At 39.6% G+C, this 20,874-nt stretch overlaps 1 protein-coding gene across 1 annotated transcript; it reads left to right on the plus strand.

The window, feature by feature from the left end:
• Positions 1-5,717: 5,717 nt before the first annotated feature.
• Positions 5,718-19,153, plus strand: LOC143887010 (uncharacterized). The gene is made up of 4 exons (XM_077391137.1): positions 5,718-6,138; positions 7,020-7,111; positions 16,770-16,883; positions 18,737-19,153. Exons 1-4 carry the CDS (start codon positions 5,943-5,945, stop codon positions 18,935-18,937), a joined length of 603 nt encoding a protein of 200 aa, XP_077247252.1. The 5' UTR covers positions 5,718-5,942; the 3' UTR covers positions 18,938-19,153.
• The last annotated feature ends 1,721 nt before the right edge of the window (positions 19,154-20,874 follow it).

Genomic DNA, 20,874 nt, shown 5'->3' on the forward strand with positions numbered 1-20,874 from the left:
TGTTGAAAAAGGCGCGAAAGGACACCTACTGCAAGGCGCCAGGGCGATTCCCCTTTTAAACTCAAGAAGGGAATCCTGGTACCTCGAAACAAGGCAACCCATTTAACGACGCTACCGATTCCCAGGGACGGCCGCCGGATAAAACGGCGCGCCTCCTCGAGCCCTCGTAAATATCCTCATCATGACTTCGCTCAAACAAAACGTTACTCTCTTGGCCCATTCAATGGACCAAAGGAGTAAGGGGGAGTTATGATGGGACACAAATACGGCTGTATTCTCAGATATCGCCACGTGCCGTCCATGCATGAGCAGAGCCCAATCATCATGAAGAAAGGCATTGGAAAACGGCAAAGACCACACAATCATGACAGGCGTCACCCCCTCGCCGCCCAGGCCTCATCATCACAAATCATGGAAGGAAATGGCCGCCAAAGTCATGGCCGCCGGCGAAGCAGGAGGACGGCCCAATCCTGCAAAAGAAGGTTTTCTCTCCATAATGATGAAAAGGGCTGCGCGCCTCCCTTTAAAAGGGAGGAAAAGGAAGAAGGAGAGGAGACTGGTCTGCTAAAAAGAGGACTTCACCCATTCTCCACTTCGAACACCGGAAAAAGAGGCGAGGCAACAACAGAGGAGGCTAGGAACTCAATCATGCCCTCCCTGCTAGTCCCCTCCAATCCACTCACTCAAGCACCCAGAAAAGATTCCGCACGCTGCCCCTGGTAACCCTGATCGAAACCCTTTCCCCATCTCGCTGTTCTTTATATTGATCGGTCGAAGGATCTGACTTGGGTGTCGAAGTGGTCGTCCGGGACCCACCCCGGACCCCCTGACCCCCTTTGTTTGTGATTGCAGACCCCGCGGAGGCCCTCTACCGACCGTGCAATCGCAGGCCCAGATTCAGACGCCATCAAGGTCTTCCATAGGAAAAAAAATTAGATTCTCGGTGGTGCAATCAAAGAAGAGAGTAAAATATTGAAATAAAAATCAAACTCTAAAAATAAATCAAAAGCTTGCAGATGTGATCATAGACAAAATGGAGAAAAGGAAACCACATCACATTTTGGGGGGAATAAAAAGTAAAGGAGAGAAGTCGATGTACCTAGATTTTGTTTTGACAAGAGCTGACCGAGAGATTGGCCGAAATTGATAGGGGATTTGCAACCGCGATCTATTTCTGACGGAATCCGGGTGACCCGCAAGCTTCCGTTTCTTCTCAAATTAAACCACAACGCGGATAGGGACTTTGAAATGGTAGGGCTTCAGCTCAATTTGCAGAAAATGGATCTTGGGTTTTTGAGAATGGCTTTTGGAGAAGGATGTTGGGGAAGATGATGGTTGAAATTAATAGAGATTTGGCCACAGAAACAGGATCACGGCTAAGGATATGGGGGAAATGATATTGGATAAGGAGGTGAGAATAAACTTCTAAGTTGCTGTCGGGGTGATGGTAGGTGATAAAAGATAGAGGAAACAAAATGGGTTTGGGGTATGATGATGGGGATATGGGTTTGAGAGGTAGAGTGAGAGGTGGTCGAATTTAGGGTTTTAATGAGAGAAAGAGATTTGGGATGGGCCGGCCGGATTCCGGTGATGGCCACCGGAGAAGATGAAGATATGGCTGGGGAGATGAAAAAGGGTTTGTAAAAATGGAGGTGTTGGTGGCTGAGAAGGTGGAGGAGATGAAAGAAATGGGTTTGGGTTTAACGAATGTGAGGTTGAAGATGGAGGTGGTGGCTTGGTTTCGATGGGGCTTGCCGGAATCCATAGTAGAAATGGGTAGGGTTTCGACAAAGGAGATGTAGAAATGGCTAATGGTGGTGGTGGAAAGTAGAAGACGGTGGAAGAAGAGGTAGAAATGTAGAGGAGATGGTGGTCGGATTCCGGCAAGATTGCCGGAATCAATGGAGGTGGTGGCGGAAGAAGAAAACAAAAGAAGAAGAAGAAGAAGAAGATGATAGCGGTGGTGATTGAGGTTGGGAAGGTGGGGGTGGTCGGAGATATGGCCGAAGATGGCAACTCCTTCTCCTTCTCTTTCTCTCTCTCTCTCTGCAAGTCTCTCTTCCCTTCCCTCTGTTTTTCTTGCAAAAATGAGGCCCTCCCCTTAAAAACCCTAAGGCTCTGTTTGGTTAGATGAGATTTTAGTGGAAGTAGTAGTCAACAAGGAGGTGACAAGGGTGGGATATGTGTAGACTTGTCTAGAGAAGATTAGAGGGAATTTTGGGGAATTTTGGTAGTGTGTTTGGTTAGATGTCAAAGCATGTGTGAGAATGGAGGGGTGTCATTAACAAAATAAATAGTAGAAGAGAGAGAAAGAGGAGAGAGAAAGAGAGGAAAAAGTAATGATTACACATGGCATTTTATATTCTACTCTTATCCCCTCTAAAATTTACCAAAAACAAGGTTTGGCATTGGAAAAGTAGGGGAAGGGACAATCCCGCCACATAGGCGCCACCTAAGCAAAAAGCTAATAATGATGTCTCTTCCATGTCTAGTAGTCCAATGGGATTTGAGCTAAAAAATGACAACCAAACAACATTTGGTATTTCATATTCCTAGAAATGCTCAGCCATCTTCCCTACTTTTTGCAACCAAACAGAGCCTAACTGATTGGGTTTTTAACCCACGAGAAATGATAAATACAACCCCTCTTATTCCTAGAACACCCCTCCTCCAAGTGTATTTACAACTGTTCTATAATTATACGGGGGGTGCCTCGGGTAAGACAAGCCCAAGCGAAAAATGATGCGCTTGACCCCCCTCCCTTTCCATGGACAGCCAACCCTAGTGCATTTATAACTACCTTTTATACCAGCAGGGAGTGCCTAAGAAAATAACACAAGGGGAGATTTTTGAAAAATATCTTCCTTTCCTTTGATCTTAACCCTTCAAATCACCTTTTTTATTCAAAGGCTAAGATCAAAGAAATCCTAACCACCTTGGAAGCTTCATAATATTCTTTTCCAACTAATCCTAGCTTTAAACCTCATTAACTCATGATTAGGCCTAATTGAGACTTGAAAAGAATCTTTCCTATTTACCAAACTGCCCTGCTCTCGGATAATGCACCCTTAATTATGATATACATTAATCTGCACACCCATATATCTTCCTGGACAGCCCACCGCAGTAAATTTGAACTAGCTTTCCAGGCTCAAGGGCACCCCCTTTTCTTGCAAAATCACCACCCTTATTCTTACACTACACTACACTACAAACCTCATCCGTTTACTAGGCAAATTGCGACGGATTCGAACGAAATTTTACGGGGACCTAAATGAGACCCTAACCTGTTCTAGGAACAAATTGGGGACACTAAAACACTAGCCTGATAGGGTTTCTATCCTAACGATGCTATTAGGGTTCGGTCAAAATTGGGTGTCTACAAATACATAACCTTTTGAATATCGAATCGGTTTTTCTTAAGATGCTAGTTTATTTCTGGCCCCTTAGCCAATGTGGGGATGCATAATACCTTTGGCACTTAGATACCACTGGCCAGTTTAATTACTGTCATATAGTACACAGATATCAAATCAATAAACATAGCAATTTCGATGTCTCAAGAAACTATTACCTATCGAATTTGACACCCATATCGAATATTGAAATTGAATGATGCCTTATTTCTGAAAATTGATGCCCATTGAACTACCAATTACTGTTATCAATGAATGCCTTAACATCTTTTGATTGCTTTTGCTTTTGATGCTATATCTGTTAGTGTAGTTTATTATTATCTCACATGAGTGCGTTTAGCTCACCCTTATTTAACATTTTCAGATCCTGAGGTGTGATTCCAGCTTGACATTGGAGCAGCGAGGGAGGATTATCTGAAGATTTCATTAGTTGCTTTATTAGGTTGCTAGTGAGTATTAGAGGCTTTAGACTCATTTACTTTATTTTCTCTAGAATTGGGATGAGAGAAATTGAATATGGATTGTAATGGATTTATTTTCTTTGAGGATGAATGGTTATTTGGATTTAGTATTTTGAGCATGGTTCTGTTTATTGCCAGCCTTGCATGCTTGTGAAGGCAACTTTACAAGTATGTGGCGCTGTCGCACCCTAAGCCTTGTGATTGTAATGTGTTTGTGAGTGGCTTGGGGCGTGACATGCTCCACTTTGAAAATACTTAGCGGAGTCATGTTGCATCTGTTTATTTATAAAATATTTAATAGGATTAGACCCAAAAGAAAACAAGTAGAAAATTCAGATGCTTGGGTGGGGCCTCTAGTGTAGAACCAATGAAGTTGAATCTTTGTTAGTTGCTCTTTCTACCATTTGCACCTTGATTTGGTGGCGACTTTAGTTGAAAAGGGTGAATCCTATATTCCTCAAAATGATATTTCCACTCTTTTTCCCATTTCAAAAAAATGATACTTTACCCACTGTTTCCTGCTTTCCACCATCCTATTGTTTGTGTTCTCCTAAAAATGACTTCATTTCAACTCCTTTTGTTTTGGGGCATCAATGGACCCAGATGGGTCCTATTGATCCCTGAATACGTTTTCAGCTGAGTAGCTGGATTTGAACGGTGTCCATTAGATCAATATCCTATAGTCCAAAATTATTTTGGACAGAGACCTAGACACAGTAACAAAGTCCGACTGAGCATGCTAAATCTAAATGCAGGGCGCCAAGGTGCAAAATAGGTGTGTCAACAGATCCATTTTGGATTGTATCCACCTGTGTCTTAGTAATGATCCATTCAAATCTCTTTAAATCTCTTTATCGGTCGGATTGGATTAGCTTCGGAGTGTTCTTCGGATCCTACTTCCCATGACTCGGCCACGATCCATTTCAAATCGAACTGTCCATCGGAGTGTCCTAGTAGGTCCTACTTACATTTTACATAGTTAAAGTTCTTTAAAAGGGCCAAGGGCATGGCGATTGCGAGTGTAAGTGGTAGTTGTGAGAGTGAGCCGCAGCAGCGATGACGTAGTGGGCTAGGGACTTGGGGACATCGGCTAGATAATGAAGAGAAGAGGGGGTGACTCAAGACTCTTGAGAGGTGAATGAAAAAAATACTAAAAGTAGGAATCATTTGAAAACTATGCATATGGTTGATTTTTATTAAAATACCCCTGAAATAGTGCTTAAAGTTATAAAAAAATTAGAGGGTATTTTAATAAAAATAGCATAATAAAATTAGATCAAGGACTGTCCCACGGGCTTTTGTTAGTTGTCTTGGATAACATCATTAATAATTTTGGATCCTAAGATAGGGCCCGATATGTGTCAAAAGATCTTGGTAACATGTCCAGATCCTGTCCTTTAAAGTTCAGAGATTTAGATGGTCCATCGGGCCGTCTGAGTCCAATGGTGTAGTAGAAAAGCAAACCCCCTGTTTCCCCTCCTAACCTAACCTTAACTATGTACAATGTAAGTAAAGATCTAGGGCATTGTGATAGGCGGGCCAAATTAGACCCTGAGTAAAAAAGGGGATCCAAATAGCACTCCAAAATGGATCATAACCAATACATAGGTAAGATATGAGGAAATGCGAATAACGGAGTGGAAATATTTTTCCATTGTGATTTTCCTCGAATATGAATTATGGAATCTAAGGGTGCAACTCGGATCGGATTGGTCGGGTTGAGGGCCTCAGGCCAACCTGAACCCAACCCTCCTTATCCAACCTGGATTTTTAAGCTTACAAAGAACAATTCAAAAGGAAAAAAAAAAACTTGGTTGAGCTCGGGTCGGGTTGCCAAACCCTCAACCCGAGTCGAACTCAACCCGACCCGAACCGACTTTTTTTCCGGGTTGAACCCGACCCGAGTTGCATATGGATGGCTCCCCCTGAGTTTCGGCCCTCGGCATAACAGAACCCTAGAAATCAATTTTTATTCCTCTTTTTTCTCTCTTTCTCTGAGAAAGTTAGGCCATTGAAGAGAGGAGCAGTGGAAGCTAGGGTTTTGCAGAGAAGCTCCATTGAATCCATGAATGAAATCCATGGACCTTCTCAAGCCCTCTCTGAGGAGTCTCTTTCTGTCCTCGAAGAAGGAATCTCTCTGATATTCTCTCAATGGACCGCTCTCCAGATGGCCATCCAAAACGAATGGGGCGGGAAGGATTCCCGCCAGAAATCCTTTCAACTCTCCTCTGATCTCCTCTCCTGGTTCCTTCAATCCAAAGGTATAGAATAAACAGAAGAAACAAAACCCTTCAAATGGCAAGTTGATTTATTTTCTTATTTTCATTTTTGTCTCGCAATATCGATAATCGCTGTACAAAGGAGAAACATGATAAGACGCTCAAAAAATGAAAGAAAAAAGGAGATTTTTTAAAGTGTCTAATTGGCCGTAACACAAATAAACAAAAGAAAAATATTGGAGAGAGATTGATTTGAGGCAACTGGCCCTCTTAACGGTTCAATTCGAGAGAAATCATGACCCTCGGAACAAAAAGTATCTTTTCATTAAGTTACAACCAAGGTTTAAAATTTCGGTTTCAGTAGCGGTTTCGGACTCGAAATTTCGGTCGAAATCTGGTACAAAAATCAAAACCAATATTTTATTCAATATTAAATTTCGGTGTGAAATATTAAATTAATTTAAAAAAAAACAGATTTTTTGGGTCAAATTTTGGCCGAAATTCCAAAATTTCGGCTGAAATAAATGACCGTTTCGGTTTTTGGTGATTTCGGTGTCAGTCTCCACCGAAATCCGAAATTTAAAACCATGGATACATCTCCCTCAAATACAAACACAAAGGATTGCCATATCACTACCTTACATGACACATAAGCGATAACTAACACCCACAGCCCAAAAACGCATTCCCACAACTACATAATAACTACATTAGAACCACCTCATCAATGCTATCATTTTATGCACAGATCAGATTTGTGTGTATCTGGGATTTGTTCATGATTGATGTATGGAATAAGTCAATAACTTGTTTTCAACTTGAATTTAGAACTTTTGTTTTTGTAGCAAGACAAATTTCTTATCAATGAAATGTGGTTTAGTTTTTCTATTTCCGTTTTATAATATTTGCTATTCGTTTTTCAGTTCCGCATTATATTGATGATTTAGAAAATTTGCTCGATGAAAGCATGATGCTTTCTTTCAACGCTGAGATAGAGGATGGCAGCATTGAGGAGGTATATTTCTATTTTATCTTTTCCTTTTATTTCATGGGATATCTAGAAACAAAACTACACTTTGCTGATCCATTTTTTAGTTTCATCATTATCTTGAATTAGATTCTTTTTTGTGCCATTTGGTGCAAGTTCCTGTGTGTGGTTTTGTATGAACCACTGCATAAATTATTTTTTTAACAAATTCTATGAACCTTACATCAATGTGGTGCGATCTTTTCCCTTTCTTTAGCTCTAGAAGTTTGAAGAGATGAATGAATATGGAAACAATGAAACCTCTTAAACTCTTCTTTTGATTAAAGACTAGAGATAATAAAACTGAATATCCTTTTAGAAAGAGAAATATTTAATAACGGCACATTGGTAAATTCAATTATTTTGGACAAATTCAAATAAAACCCTTAGCAGCAAGGGCACTCTATTCTTAAAAATTGTGGAAACACATGTTGGTCACATGTTGAAGTGGCTCTTAAGGTGAGACCTTTGTTTAATTGTTCTATTATTTTTTTAATGTAGATTAGCTATATTATTTATCAGTGATTCTATTTTCATATTTTTTTTCTGTATTTCATCTCTTCTAATGTCATCATACAACTGTAATAAATTATTAACGTGTTGGGTTTTCTTAAGGTGCCATGCCTAACACATGCTGTCTTGTACTGCTTACATTCTCTTTTACAGATTCTTCTTTATAGAGAGTGTGTGCAATGTAGCCTGTTAGACATGTCTAGACTTTATTTGCAGTTCATATCCAACAGATAAAACAACTGCAATCTGCTAAATGATGCACCGCAATGGATAAGATACCTTGTTCCTAATTTCCAAACAATCCTTACTAAAATCATCGGATCCATTATTCTTTGCAACTTTGCTTTAAAATCAGAATTTGGAAAATCCGAATGGTGCATCATGGGAGATTAGGAAAAGAAGAAGTCAACGGGGAGATCAAAAGCAAATCAGTTAACTGGTGAATTAGTGATGGATCTAGGAAGTGGTGTTTGAACCGCCTTGAAGTTTTGTGGGAGATCTCTGGAAGAAGTACGTTTTATGCTTTTGGTTGCAAGTACGTTTTTTTCGTCAGTTGAATAAAGCCTAAGATTCGATCTGCCCTAGAATTTTTCGCTAAATTTCTTCGATTTCACGAAATTTGTTGAGGGAATTTAGAGGGTGCTACGTCAGCCGACAGTGACCCTACAACGACGGTGGTCAAAATCCATTTTTTGTAAAATAAGCAACCAAACAGCGTTCGGCAATTCAGGAGAATAACATCCGACGCTATTCTCTTCAAAACACAACAACCAAACAGAGCATCTAGGTTGCCCAAATTACTTATCAAACTACTACAAGGACCTTGCATTAGATCAAAAGATCTTTTCAAATCGTCTTGAAAAGAATGTAAAGGGAGAATGGTTAGATTGACATACTGCAGTGATTTGTTGAATAATGATAAAAGTATCTCAACTTATGATTCTATTTCTACCATGAGATTGAAAGAAAACAATTATAGAAACCGATGCATCCAAACCAGAGAAGCAGGATTCGTACCTGGAGTTGGGGATTCGCGAATCCCCGAATCGCGAATCCGAACCGTGATTCGATTCGAATCCCCGATTCCCAATTTATGAAAACCCCGATTCCCACTTTATAGGAACCCCGATTCCCAGGCGATTCCCTGCAAATCCCCAGCGAATCCCAACTCCCCAGCGACTCTCAGCGATTCCCCGACGAATCCCCGTCGAATCTCTGACAAACCCACGATTCCCGCTTCCAACCATCCCAGGAGCCTTTGATTCCCGCTTTCGATTCCCGCCTTGGCAACCTTGATCCAAACTAGGATGAGGTGCTATATTAAAACATAAGAATTGAGAATGGAAGTAGTCATCAAAGTTGCCTCCACACGCGGAACAAAACCCAAAGCAGATTCCTGATGCTCTGTTTGGTTTCTATTTTTTGAGGAGAATAGCGTTGGATATTATTCTCCTGAATTGCCGAACGTTGTTTGGTTGCTTACTTTACAAAAAAGGAATTTTGACCACCGTTGTTGTCGGGCCACTGTCGGCTGATATGGCACCCTCCAAATTCCCTCGACAAATTTCGTGAAATTGAAGAAATTTAGCGAGAAATTTTTGGGGAGATCGAATCTTGGGCTTTATTAGGCCGACGAAAAAAAAGACTTGCAACCAAATGCATAAAACGTTCTTCTTTCAGAGATCTCCCACAAAACTTCAAGACAACCAAACGCTATTTCTGAGATCCAAAACTAGTTCACCAGTTGACTGATTTGCTTTTGATCTCCCCGTTGACTTCTTCTTCTCCTAATCTCCCAGTCATCTACAAGCAACCAAACAAAGCATGAGGGTTTTGATTTAGTGACTCCTGAGAAAACTAATAGCCTTAGGATTTGCCCTCCCCATTCAACCCTTTTTCTTTTCAATGACGGGATTTATGAACTTTCATAACCACACAAAATAGAAAGGCTAATTGTATAAAGCAAAGACTCAGGAATGAATAGGTTATACTTAATCAAATAAGGGAAGCCATAGTGCAGTAAATGAATAGGGAAATTTTTTTCTCGAGTTTAGGGTGGGTGGGCTATTCTTCATACCACACGATGTCTATTGTCCATCTACAAATCGACATGGTTTATGTGTGAGATCATTATTAAAGTATGATAGCATGGCCGGCACAAGTGATGAAGCATGATGACAAGGACAAATTGTATCTTAAATAGTTATAGGGAATCTTTCCTTCAATTACATAAGACAAGAAAACATCATCCCAACACCACGACATGATGGTAACATGTGGTGAGTGCTCAACTTTTGTAATAATGGCATTGCCTCTATAGTCTATATTCTTTCAATGAACCATAAAAGGAGAAAAGCTTCCAAGATATGATGGCAATTTTTGGAAGATGCAAATGCTAACAAAGTAAAGTCAATGGTGAAGAAGATGGTCTGTGAAAGGAGTTGCGGAGGGTGAGGACCCCCATGGAATTATAAAAGAAGTATTTTTTGTGGTTTTTCGAGGTGGGCTGTCCAGGTGCTGCCCTGCTAGATGCATATATTGATTGAGAAGTCTGTCAATACTTGGATCTTTGATTTGGAATTAATGGTTGCTCACCATTGGATGGAAGGATTGTGATGGATATTAGCTGTTGATTGAGATCACATCCGTATTGAGAGATACATCCATTGTTATTAATTTCCTTATGCTCATGACTTTACTGTTGTTCGTAATTCCATATTTGGCAAAGGGTATACTGGGCAAAAAAAGTGGTAAAAGTTAGTGGTGGGTGATCTTGGTAATTTATTAAATAATGGGGGCCTTTTTAGTTGTGAAACTTTGGTTGAGGGGGATTTTATTAATTTTCCCTTAAATGAAGGAAATCCTTCTGTTTTGCACATACAATCCTCATCAATCATCATTAACCAGTGTTTAAAAACCTGTTGACACGACAAGGAACTCGCCCGAGTCGACAAGGATTTTTCTTGGCCCTGTTCCGCTTTGCGCCACATCCGCATTATGCGTTTTGCCCTACGGAGTCAATTAAAACTCCTTTGACTCTCCGGAGTTATGACTGCATCAACCACATTCTTAGCCGCGTCTGCACTGACTCGACAAGGATTTTTCTTGGCCGCGTTCTGCATCACATCCGCATGTTTTAGCACTGCATTTAACAACCCATTAACGACTGAAATAGAATTACAGACATCCATAAGCATATTCACAAGACCCCTATTTGAAGAGGAAGTGCTTCCTACATTTGCATCATCTATCGTATGAAGGTTAGGATGCGTGCTGGTGTTAGTTGTATGACTATGAGCTATCTGCCCATATAGTTTGCGTCAGTGACCCTAAACCTGGAGGCCGACTAGTTTGTTTGGTCGTTGGGCGGCAAATCTGATTTGATAAAGGCTTTTGGCTAGCTTTTCAAATGCAAAGAGAAATGTTAGAGAGATATTGAGTGGATGATGAATCCCATTTTGAAGAAATTAGAAAATTGTGTTCCAATCGTTCTCCACCCACCACTAGGATTGCGCAGGCTATGACTAAATCTAGACTGGTTGAGGCTAATATGGTCACTTCTAGCAATTTGGAAGCACTCGGGAATTGATAAGCAGATCTAATAATTCAGATCTTATATGAAATTGTAAGAACAGTATCAAGGCTTTCGTAGGGTTTATCAATAAGAAAATGATCATAAAACTTGAAATCTATGGATGTAATGAAATTGGAAGGAAGCAAAGAAAGAACCAAGGATTGAAATCGAAGATAGAGAGAGAATTGAATGGAAAACAGAACCAATACCTTAGAAAGATCTGATAGAAAGAATAGTTATTGGATTATCACAAGCGGAACCAAATGCATCACACAAGTGGTTTTCCTAGGGCATCACACCAAAGGAGACCAATATAGTTTTGTTGGAATCACTCCAGGAGACCTAGGGCATCACACCATCACTTAAAATGCAAGAAATCCTTCTGTTTGCACATTCAATCCTCATCAATCATCATTTAACAACCCGTTAATGGCTGAAATAGAATTAGAGACATCCATAAGCATATTCTCACAAGACCGCTATTTGAAGAGGGAGTGCTTCTTGCAATTGCATAATCTATCTCATGCAGTGTAGGATGATGGGTGCTGGTGTTAGTTGGATGAGCTCTTTGCCCATACAGTTTGCATCGGGGATCCTGTACATGGAGGCCGACTAGTGTGTTTGGGTCGTTGGGCGGCAAATCTAATTTGAGAAAGGCTTTTGGCGAGCTTTTCAAATTCAAAGAGAAATGTTAGAGAGAGATTGAGTGGATGCTGAATCCCACTATCCAATTTTGAAGAAAATAAAAAATTGTGTTCCAATCGTTCTCCTCCCACCACTCGGATTGTGCAGGCTATGAGTCTATGACTAATTCTAGACGGATTGAGGTTAATAAGGCCACTTCTAGCAATTTGGAAGCACTCGGAAATTGATGAGCCGATCTAATAATTCAGATCTTTTATGAACTTCTCATAACATTATCATGTCTTTCATAGGGTTTATCAGTAAGAAAATGATCATAGAACTTGAAACCTATGGATGTAATGAAATTGGAAAGGAAGCAAAGAAAGAACCAAGGATTGGAATCAAAGATAGAGAGAGAAGTGAATGGAAAACAGAACCAATACCTTAGAAAGATCGGATAGAAAGTATAGTTATTGGATTATCACAAACGGAACCAAATGCATCACACAAGTGGTTTTCCTAGGGCATCACACCAAAGGAGATCAATATAGTTTTGTTGGAATCACTCCAATGAGACATAGGGCATCCCACCAAGGGGTTTTCAAGGCATCACAACTTAAAGAGCAGACATCACATCCACAAAGGAGAAGCTTTCAAAATCTTTATTCAATCATCCATTCATCCATAAAAGAGATGCTCTGAAGATATACATATATATAAGAAAAGAAAGAGAACTAATAAGTTCTAAAACCCTAAATTAAAGAGTAACCTTTATGAGGGCGAACAAAAAGGTCGAACAAAAAGGCGAACAACAAAAGCTCCCTCCCTAGGCAGACGGCCTAGGGAGGGAGGCGGTTTCTCCCTCTCGTCCCCTCTCTCTCCCACATCTTTCTCTCTCTCGTCTCCCTTTCTCTCACTTTCTCTCGCTCGTTCTCCCTCTCTCTCTCCCTCTCTCTCGCTTGTTTCCCTCTGTTTTCTTCTCTCTCCCCATTGCTAACCCTCTTTTTACCGTCTCTCCCATGGTTGGCAAAAGATGTGCCGCGGAGGTCGAATCGGGAATCGTAGAGGCCTGATCTGGAACATGGCTTTTCCATGGTGGCTAGATCTAGGGCTATGGAGGCAGGATCTGGGGCCTTGGAGGCTGGATTGGGAGCCATGGAGGCCGGATCTGAAGCCATGGAGGCCGTGAAGCTGGATCTGAAGCCGGGGAAAATCGTGAAGGTTGCTGGTGGCCGTGACAGGCCGTGGGGTGTTAGACCTGGAGCCGTAGAAGGCCAGCTTTAGGCGGTGTGAGGCCGTAGAGGCCGTGGATTATTGGATCCGGGGGTCATGGAAAGCCGGGGGCCATATATAGGGCGGAATGGCCGTAGCTGGGCTCGAGAAGGCCGGATTTAATGGTGAAAGGGCCGGATCTAGTTAGGGTTGATAGAGAAAATGGATGGGGGAGTTGTTGGAGGGTATGGAAGGGGCCGATGTAAGGACAAGGGTGCTCGGATTCAGGGGAAAAGGAGGAGGTTGTGGATCGCGGCAAGGAACCTTGTAGGGTTAAGGTTTGAAGGAGGAGGAAGAGGAGGGGAGTTTTAGGGTTGTCGGGGTTGATTGGGGAAGGAGGTGGGGGAGTAGTATAATCTTTAGGGTTACGGTTTAGGATTAGGGCTAGGAGTATACTTTTGGATGGGATGATTTTTGGGTTAGTGGAAGTAGGTTTTAGAGAAGATGGTGGAAGAATTTGATATATTTTTAATGGGGAGCCGTCGGTGTTTGGTGGTGGTTCGAGGTATGCGCTGCTGGAGATTAGATGATGATGTTGGGTGGTTGGCTATCGTGCACGGTTAGGGGCGCACAATAGCTCTGGGCCTTTGAGCGGGATGTTTGAAAATCGAATTTGCCAGCGGATTGCAGTGGAGAAATTGATGTGACGTGGCATGTCACGATCTTGACTTGGGGGTCCCACAATTGCTGGATTCGATTCAATAGAGGCTATTGGGTAATGTAAGGGGTAATGGGTTTTTCTTTTGGGCCAAGGAGAATGCTAATGTATGGGGTAATGGGTTTTTCTTTTGGGCCAAGGAGAATGCTCCTGGGCAATTCATACTATGTAAATCTTGTGGGACTACTGGTCCCCATTGTAATTTTGCTGGTATGAATATATTTGTCAATTTTCAAAAAAAAAAAAAAAAAACCCTAGAAACAAAACTTAGCACTTTTGGACTAAATACCCTCTTATGACTTGAAGACTTACCCCTCACTTAAAATTTTCATAATTCATGTGTGGAGCATTATTTAAAACAATGTGGAAAGATAGAAATAATTGTATTTTTAACAATAAACAAAATCCGTTTAGTCATAAATTGGATAATAGTTAAAATCTTTGGGCGCTCTTAAAGCAAAATGGTTCTCCGGTATTGCCTCTTAAGGCATTATTAATCATTGGATTCAGATTAGTGCACTTCGCCCCCCTCTCTGACGTAGGTTGGCTGAGGATGAACTTTGGTGGTAGTAGTAAGAATCTTAATACGAGTGATAGTGCAAACTGTTCGACTGGATTCGAGGGTCTTCTTCGACCCTAACTCTCAGGTTGTTCTTGCCCATGCAGATCCTTGTGGAAATTGTGATGCCGTATATGCTGAAATATTTTTGTTTTGAATGGCACGGTATATGCTGAAGTATTATCTGTTTGACTGCTGCCTCATATTGAACTGTATAAGTTGTGGTATTCGATGTCTTCAAAACGAGTTTGAACTTCTCTAGTGATTTACTCAATATTTAGAGAGATTTTCGACATCCTAGGAGAGATTGAATGTTCATTCTCCTATATTCATAGAGTAGGCAATGCTTCGACTGGCCACCTAGCAAATTATGGAGTTTTCATTCCAGGATATGGCACAGCTACACGGGATGTCTGTTTTGACAGCCTCCAAGCTATTAGTTTCTCACTTTCTCCCTTTTGACCAGTATGCCTTGTTGTATTTTCTCTTTCTTTATTTTTCTTTCTTGTTTGCTGTTTTGTGCATTTGTCAGCTTTTGCTGGCTATGGCCCTCTTCTTTAATGAAGTCCCACTTGTTTTGTTTGAGAGAGAGAGAGAGAGAGAGAGAGAGAGAGAGAGAGAGAGAGAGAGAGAGAGAGAGAGCACTATGACTGATGATGACAAATAGGGAGCTGGGAAGTTTAGCGAGAGACAAGAGATGAGGGTTAGGTCGAAGGAGTTTTAGCCCAGATTGATATGATTTGTTTTCATAAAAAATGATCTTTTGCAAGTGTCATGAGAAATGTGTTGAAATTTCGAACTCGTGATGGAGTTTTCCCTAGAAAACTAGTTGCCCAAACTGTTTACATCGTGCTTTCCTTGAAAACCTATTCAATGAAAAACAAATCCACCAGCCAATCCAAACTAAAGGCTACTGAAATTATAAATTTTGCCTAAAAAACATAACATTTTACATTGATAAGGCTCTTTGGAAACAACTTAGGTGAAACTTTTATAATACCTAAACTATCCTTACGTTTAAAGAAACTCAAAATCCAAAGTTTCTCCTGATATTCTTGTTCAAATGACTTCGAACATTCCTAAACTGCTTATTTCATGACATAAAAAGAACAGACTCATAGGAAAAGTGATAGAAACATGTTAAACCCATCAAACTTCTTCAAATCCTCTTGCTCCTTTTTTCTTATTTAGAATCTTTGGCATGAATGATGATGCTCCTTCCCCAAAAAGGCCTTTACAAAAACGTGTTCCCTGTCTTCAAGAACAATTTTGGAGGCTACTAAAACAATAAATGAACAATATAAAAGAGTTTCTACTAAGGATTAGGAGTATGAACTACAACGAAGAACAAGCGTTAAAGTCCTCTCCAACTCCTAGGGAGAAAATGGGTGAATTCATGAAAAGGCAATGGACTCTATTTAAGAGAGAAGCCAATAGGAGAAGGGAAGTCTTTTTCAGCTTGACTAGGACTTATAACGTGAAGGAATCCCATAAGCCAACGCATAAACACCCTTTCTTGGTCAAGTTCATGATGGACGAAAGAAGAGAAAGGCGGCAGGATTGGGAAGCGAAGAAAGAGGCAGGGATTCAGAAATTGGAAGAAAAGATCTTAAGTGTAAAGGCTTCGGAGAGTAGGACTTTAAATAAAGCAGATGAAGTGTTGGAAGAAGAAACTTTTTTTGATGAAATCAAATCTCTTCTTGTGGAGTTGGAGAAATGTCTAGGTTAGGGGTGTTTCTTTGACGGTTTTTTGTCTGATTGCTCGGATAGATGGAAAAGGAGCTTTTTGGGCGTATTTGTCTTTGGTCTTACGAACATTTGATGCTTTGTTAATATTGGTGCTAACAAGATTAATGGGATTTGGCTTGTAAAATGGACTGATGATATAGAGAGATGCTTTTGGGGCCCCAAAGTAAAGTCTGCTAATGGCATGGTGAAGGAAGAAAGGAAAATGATACTATAGTTGAATTTGTTTTGTTAGGTTCTACCCTTCCCTGGTTCCGGGTATGCCCAGTCCAGTTTTATTGATATCTTGTAATGCAGGACGGGACTCCTGGTCCCCAATGCTTTTCTAATATCAATGAAAAACGCCATCTTTCAATATATATATATATATATATATATATATATATATATATATATATATATATATATATATATATATATATAAGATGGTTGGAATCTACATTGACAATAAAAGGAATTTGAAGATCATGATTCAGCCCATTTGTGAGATCATGTTATTCATTGTATTATCTTTTATTAATTTGCCATCTTCATTTTTTTTTCTGGGATCATCCTTCTGTCTTGCCAAAATACTCATGCTTTGTAAGTTCTACTTGTATGTAGTTGGTGTCAGGAATGTGAGATAGTTATGGGAGCCAATTTTTAAGATTTTGAATCATGATAAGTTTATGCTTATTTGTTTGTTGATGACCCAAAACAGGTAGCAGAACAATTGATGATTATGCATGAAGACTGTATTCAGGGCAATTATGAGTCAATTGAAAAATTGAGGAACTCAGACATGGGGGCGCATTCAGTTTCTCAAAGTAAACAGGTATTTACAATTTTTTGTTTAGTATTGCCCCTTGTGTGGGTTTTTCATCATTTTAGGTTTGTTCTTTTAATGGGACAACTCATCCCTGTATTGTATCATTGTTTCGAGGAATAAAATCACCATTATCACCAAAGAAATCTGCTTAGCTTATGAAGATTTTCTTTTCTGCATAATGATTGGTTTATATCTATTTAGAGTAAAGCCTTCCGATTGACAATTAACAAAAGCTAGCATGATCTAGAACTTTTGATTACTAAGACCTTTGTAAAATAGTGGCATAAAAAAGCTTCCTATAATATTAGCTGAATACCGTAGCTATAGGTCTTGTAAAAATTGGTGTAGAGAGGGTTTGGCATAAGTTTAGGAAAACAAATAATGAAGATGGTTTCAAATAATTGATAAAAATTAGCCTTAAACATGACATGATTTCCTGTTTTCACTATTTGTATTGTATCGAGGTTCTTATTTCTTTTCATTTTCTTAAGTCAGGGTATCTCTGGACTTTTTAATGTGAACATTTAAGTGACTTAGTACCAACTGTCAAAATTGACAAGAAGGCATTGTTGAAACTGTTGCCAAAACATTGCAGGATTGTCAACTCCGAAGTGTCATCCTAAGTTGTTTCGCCCGTTTCTTCTCATGCAATTTATTCCTAGGTTCCATCTTAAAAAGTTTCTCTAGAATTTCTTAACCACTCCGCATTTTACAGTTCTATAAGGAACTATGGCTCCATACGTCTACTGACACCTTTAGAAGTACTTTCTAGTGTGAACCAAAGTCATTAAGGATCACGATTCTACAAGTCTTTCTCATTTCATTGTTCACCTTTTTAATCTTCAGTAGGGGCCTTTAATCTTTTGATTAGAGAAGCGGGGTCCCGAGAGTAGCTTTTTAACCACCACCTTTAACAAGAATCTGGGTGGCCTTTGCGGGTAGACAGGAAAACTTCTTCATATGTAAATTTAATAAATAAAAACTTCTTAATATGAAGCACAACTTCGATTGTAAATTTAATAAATACCTCCGGTTAGCCACTTTTGGCTTGGATCAGTGTGGGAAAGCAGGACTAAATGCTCAATTTGGTCTATACTTTTAGCTGGTAGGTTAGTTTATCAGAAGTTCATCTCAATGTAGTCACAAAAATTTGTCTCGGGAATTTCTCTGGAAGGGTGAATCAGAGGATATTTTAAAAATTTTCCTATTTTTGGGTTTACACCGTGAAAAAACAGAAGAAAATATAAAATTATAGAACAATTAATAACGTGAATTTATTGAGATATTTTCGTGATATTTCCACAGTCAAAATATAATAGGAAGATATCTCGATGATTTTCAAAAGTGAAGTGATATATTAGCCCCTTTTCTTCGTCGGGCCACCCCTTTAGCGTTTTTTATTTGAATGATACCACTCCCTCTAGTGTATTTATAACTATTTTTTACGCTAGAAGAAAAGGGGGCGAATTTATCATTTTTTTAAAAATTGTGAAGTAGGGTTGGGCCTGTAGCTCAATGATTGAGTCTTTGTTTCTCAACCTTGAGGTCACAGATTCGAACCTTGCTTACCTATCAAAAACAAAAATAGCATAGTATCGTAATAATTTCAAAAAAAATGTCAGAGATATTTGTGACTATTCTTTACATAGGGACGATCTCATTTTGAAAGTTGATTGATATGATGAGATTAGAATCCGATTCAATCGTGTTTTGCATCCCAACATAGTAATCTATTGCTGTTGAGGAGGAATAGATTTGGCTACACCATTTAAAAGAAAAAAAGATTTTATTAGTAGTTATGCTGTTTATTCAGGAAATATAGATATCGTGAATTTGATCTTCTGTTGATCGTATCTTAGGTGATTGATGAAAAATATGATGAGAGCTCATATGAAGAGGCATCCGACATGGCGGTGGATGAGCAGAAGCCAAATCCCGAACCCGAGTCAAAAGTCATGGTGACCGACGAGTTGAAGTTGAAGCCGATAAAATCAACAGAAGCCGAAGAGGGATGGTCAATTGTCTCGCCTAGGCGAAGTAGAAGTAAGAGATCAGGTTGAAGACTTGGATCTATGATTTTTTATTTTCGCCGTTGGTTGTGATCATTCATCTTTAATTATGTATCAATTTTCCAAGGTTTGTTTGATTCCAAGCTGCTGTTTTGCTGCTTGTTCAATGTAATCTTATTTGTTTTTTATGTTCTGAGAACTGATGTTCATGGCAAATGATATCTGCACTCCATATTTTAATAATGGCTCCACTCTTTAATCAGTTTAGTACTTTTGCAGTTCACAGAATGCTGCTATCTTCAAGTCAATCAGAAGCTTATTTAAGAAAAAACATAAAAAATCAGAAGCTTATTTATTTGAGGATTAACACAATCTTTGCCATCCTTGTCCCATTTTCCTGGGCGTTCACTTGATCCATTTGCAGGGAAAATACGCGGAAAATGCCTTGTTTCCGTCAAAATGCGTTACCTATCTGTTCAGTTCCTTTGTTTCCCCGGACTGGAATGCCTTTCTGATCTAGTTCTTACCATAGTTAGCAAATGTGATACAGCAAAAAAAACAGGACAGGAAAAATTTGAGTTTAATATGCTATTGGCTAAAAAAAAGTTTTAAAAGAGGGTTAAATAAATGAAAACACTAAGAAACGCGTTTAAATTGTCTTCTACAAAAGAGTTTTTATATGGTTCCCGAGGGTCCCATGTGGTACAACCCTTGATATTTGATCCAACAGCTGCTCACTTCTTAAGAGGCTGCTGTTGGATCAAACATCAAGGGTGATACTTTTATCGTACTACCCACATGGAATTTGACGGCCGGGGGCACCGTATAATTTCTTTTTACAAAATATATCAGGGTTTAAATTGCAAGTTTAGTCAGAAGAATGCATTTAATATGGTTAAAACATGCTTAAGTGTTTTAATGAAGTTTTTTTGTTGTGAAGAGTTTTAAACTAGCCCTCTCCAGACCCTTTTTTAAAATCTAAACTACAGTTCTTACTCACCCAGCAGTTTTGTTGGAATTAGTTAGGGGTGCAACTCTGGCCAGGTTGGGTCAGATTGAGGCCAACACTATCTTAACCTGAAATAACATTACCTCAACTCTCAACCTTAAACCAAACTCTAAATCTCTTAACCCTGACCCAACCTGGCTAACCCGAAATTTCAGGTTGGGTTGAGTCGGATTGGGTTAGGGTTGTTTTCAGGGCATAAACATTATAACATGTACACAAAAGAATTTTGATAATATAAATAAAATTAGGGGAACGAATTCAAAAAATAATTAGAAATTCTAAATATAATTAGGGGTAGAGGTTGTGGGTTGTGTCGGGTTTCCCAAGGCCTTGACTGTAAATTTTAACTCTGGTCTCACACTGTGCATAAGATGGTGGATGAGTCCAAGGCTCTATTTCTTACTATTACTTTTGTAAAATTTGTGGGACAAAATTCTCCGAAGGTAAGATTTTTCACCGCAATTTTTTACTCGGTTATGTTCCTTTCGATGTAAAATAGCGTCAAAGGGGGGCGTATAAACAAATTTTACCCCCATTTTTGCACTAAAAAATGGAACAAAACTTGGCTTAATAGCAAAGTGTGTGGGGGGTGTGGGAATATCAATTCCATACTTACTTTTTATTTTTAGAGGTAATTGATATTTCCACACCCCTTGCTATTAGACCATTATCAAGGGGTCTGAGGAGACCTGAATTTACCTATTTGTGGGCGACTATGGAATTCATACATAGAGAATGGAGGATTGGAGGGCAACCATTTGGGCTTCTACATTTCGATAATGACACTTGATCATTCTTAAAAGATAAATAGAAGAATTTATATGCTGTGCCCGCACAAAGTCTTAAGTAATTTTCAAAAAGTATGGGTGGGGCCCGCTTCATAGGATGATCCAGACCGTTCATTTGTTGGCCCGTAATGTAGATAAGATGTACGCCGTAGATCATTTCCATAGGATGATCCTAACTCTTCGATCTTCAG

Source organism: Tasmannia lanceolata, unplaced genomic scaffold, assembly GCF_043159265.1.
Source record: "Tasmannia lanceolata isolate RefF3 unplaced genomic scaffold, GAP_Taslan_0.1 ptg000012l, whole genome shotgun sequence".
Taxonomy (NCBI): domain Eukaryota; kingdom Viridiplantae; phylum Streptophyta; class Magnoliopsida; order Canellales; family Winteraceae; genus Tasmannia; species Tasmannia lanceolata.

Bases quoted from the DNA above. Each gene is read 5' to 3' on its own strand.
- LOC143887010 (XM_077391137.1), top strand. From the start codon at position 5,943: ATGAATGAAATCCATGGACCTTCTCAAGCCCTCTCTGAGGAGTCTCTT. The intron at 6,139-7,019 runs GTATAGAATAAA...TTCGTTTTTCAG, and splicing joins CTGGTTCCTTCAATCCAAAG to TTCCGCATTATATTGATGAT. The intron at 16,884-18,736 runs GTATTTACAATT...ATCGTATCTTAG, and splicing joins CAGTTTCTCAAAGTAAACAG to GTGATTGATGAAAAATATGA.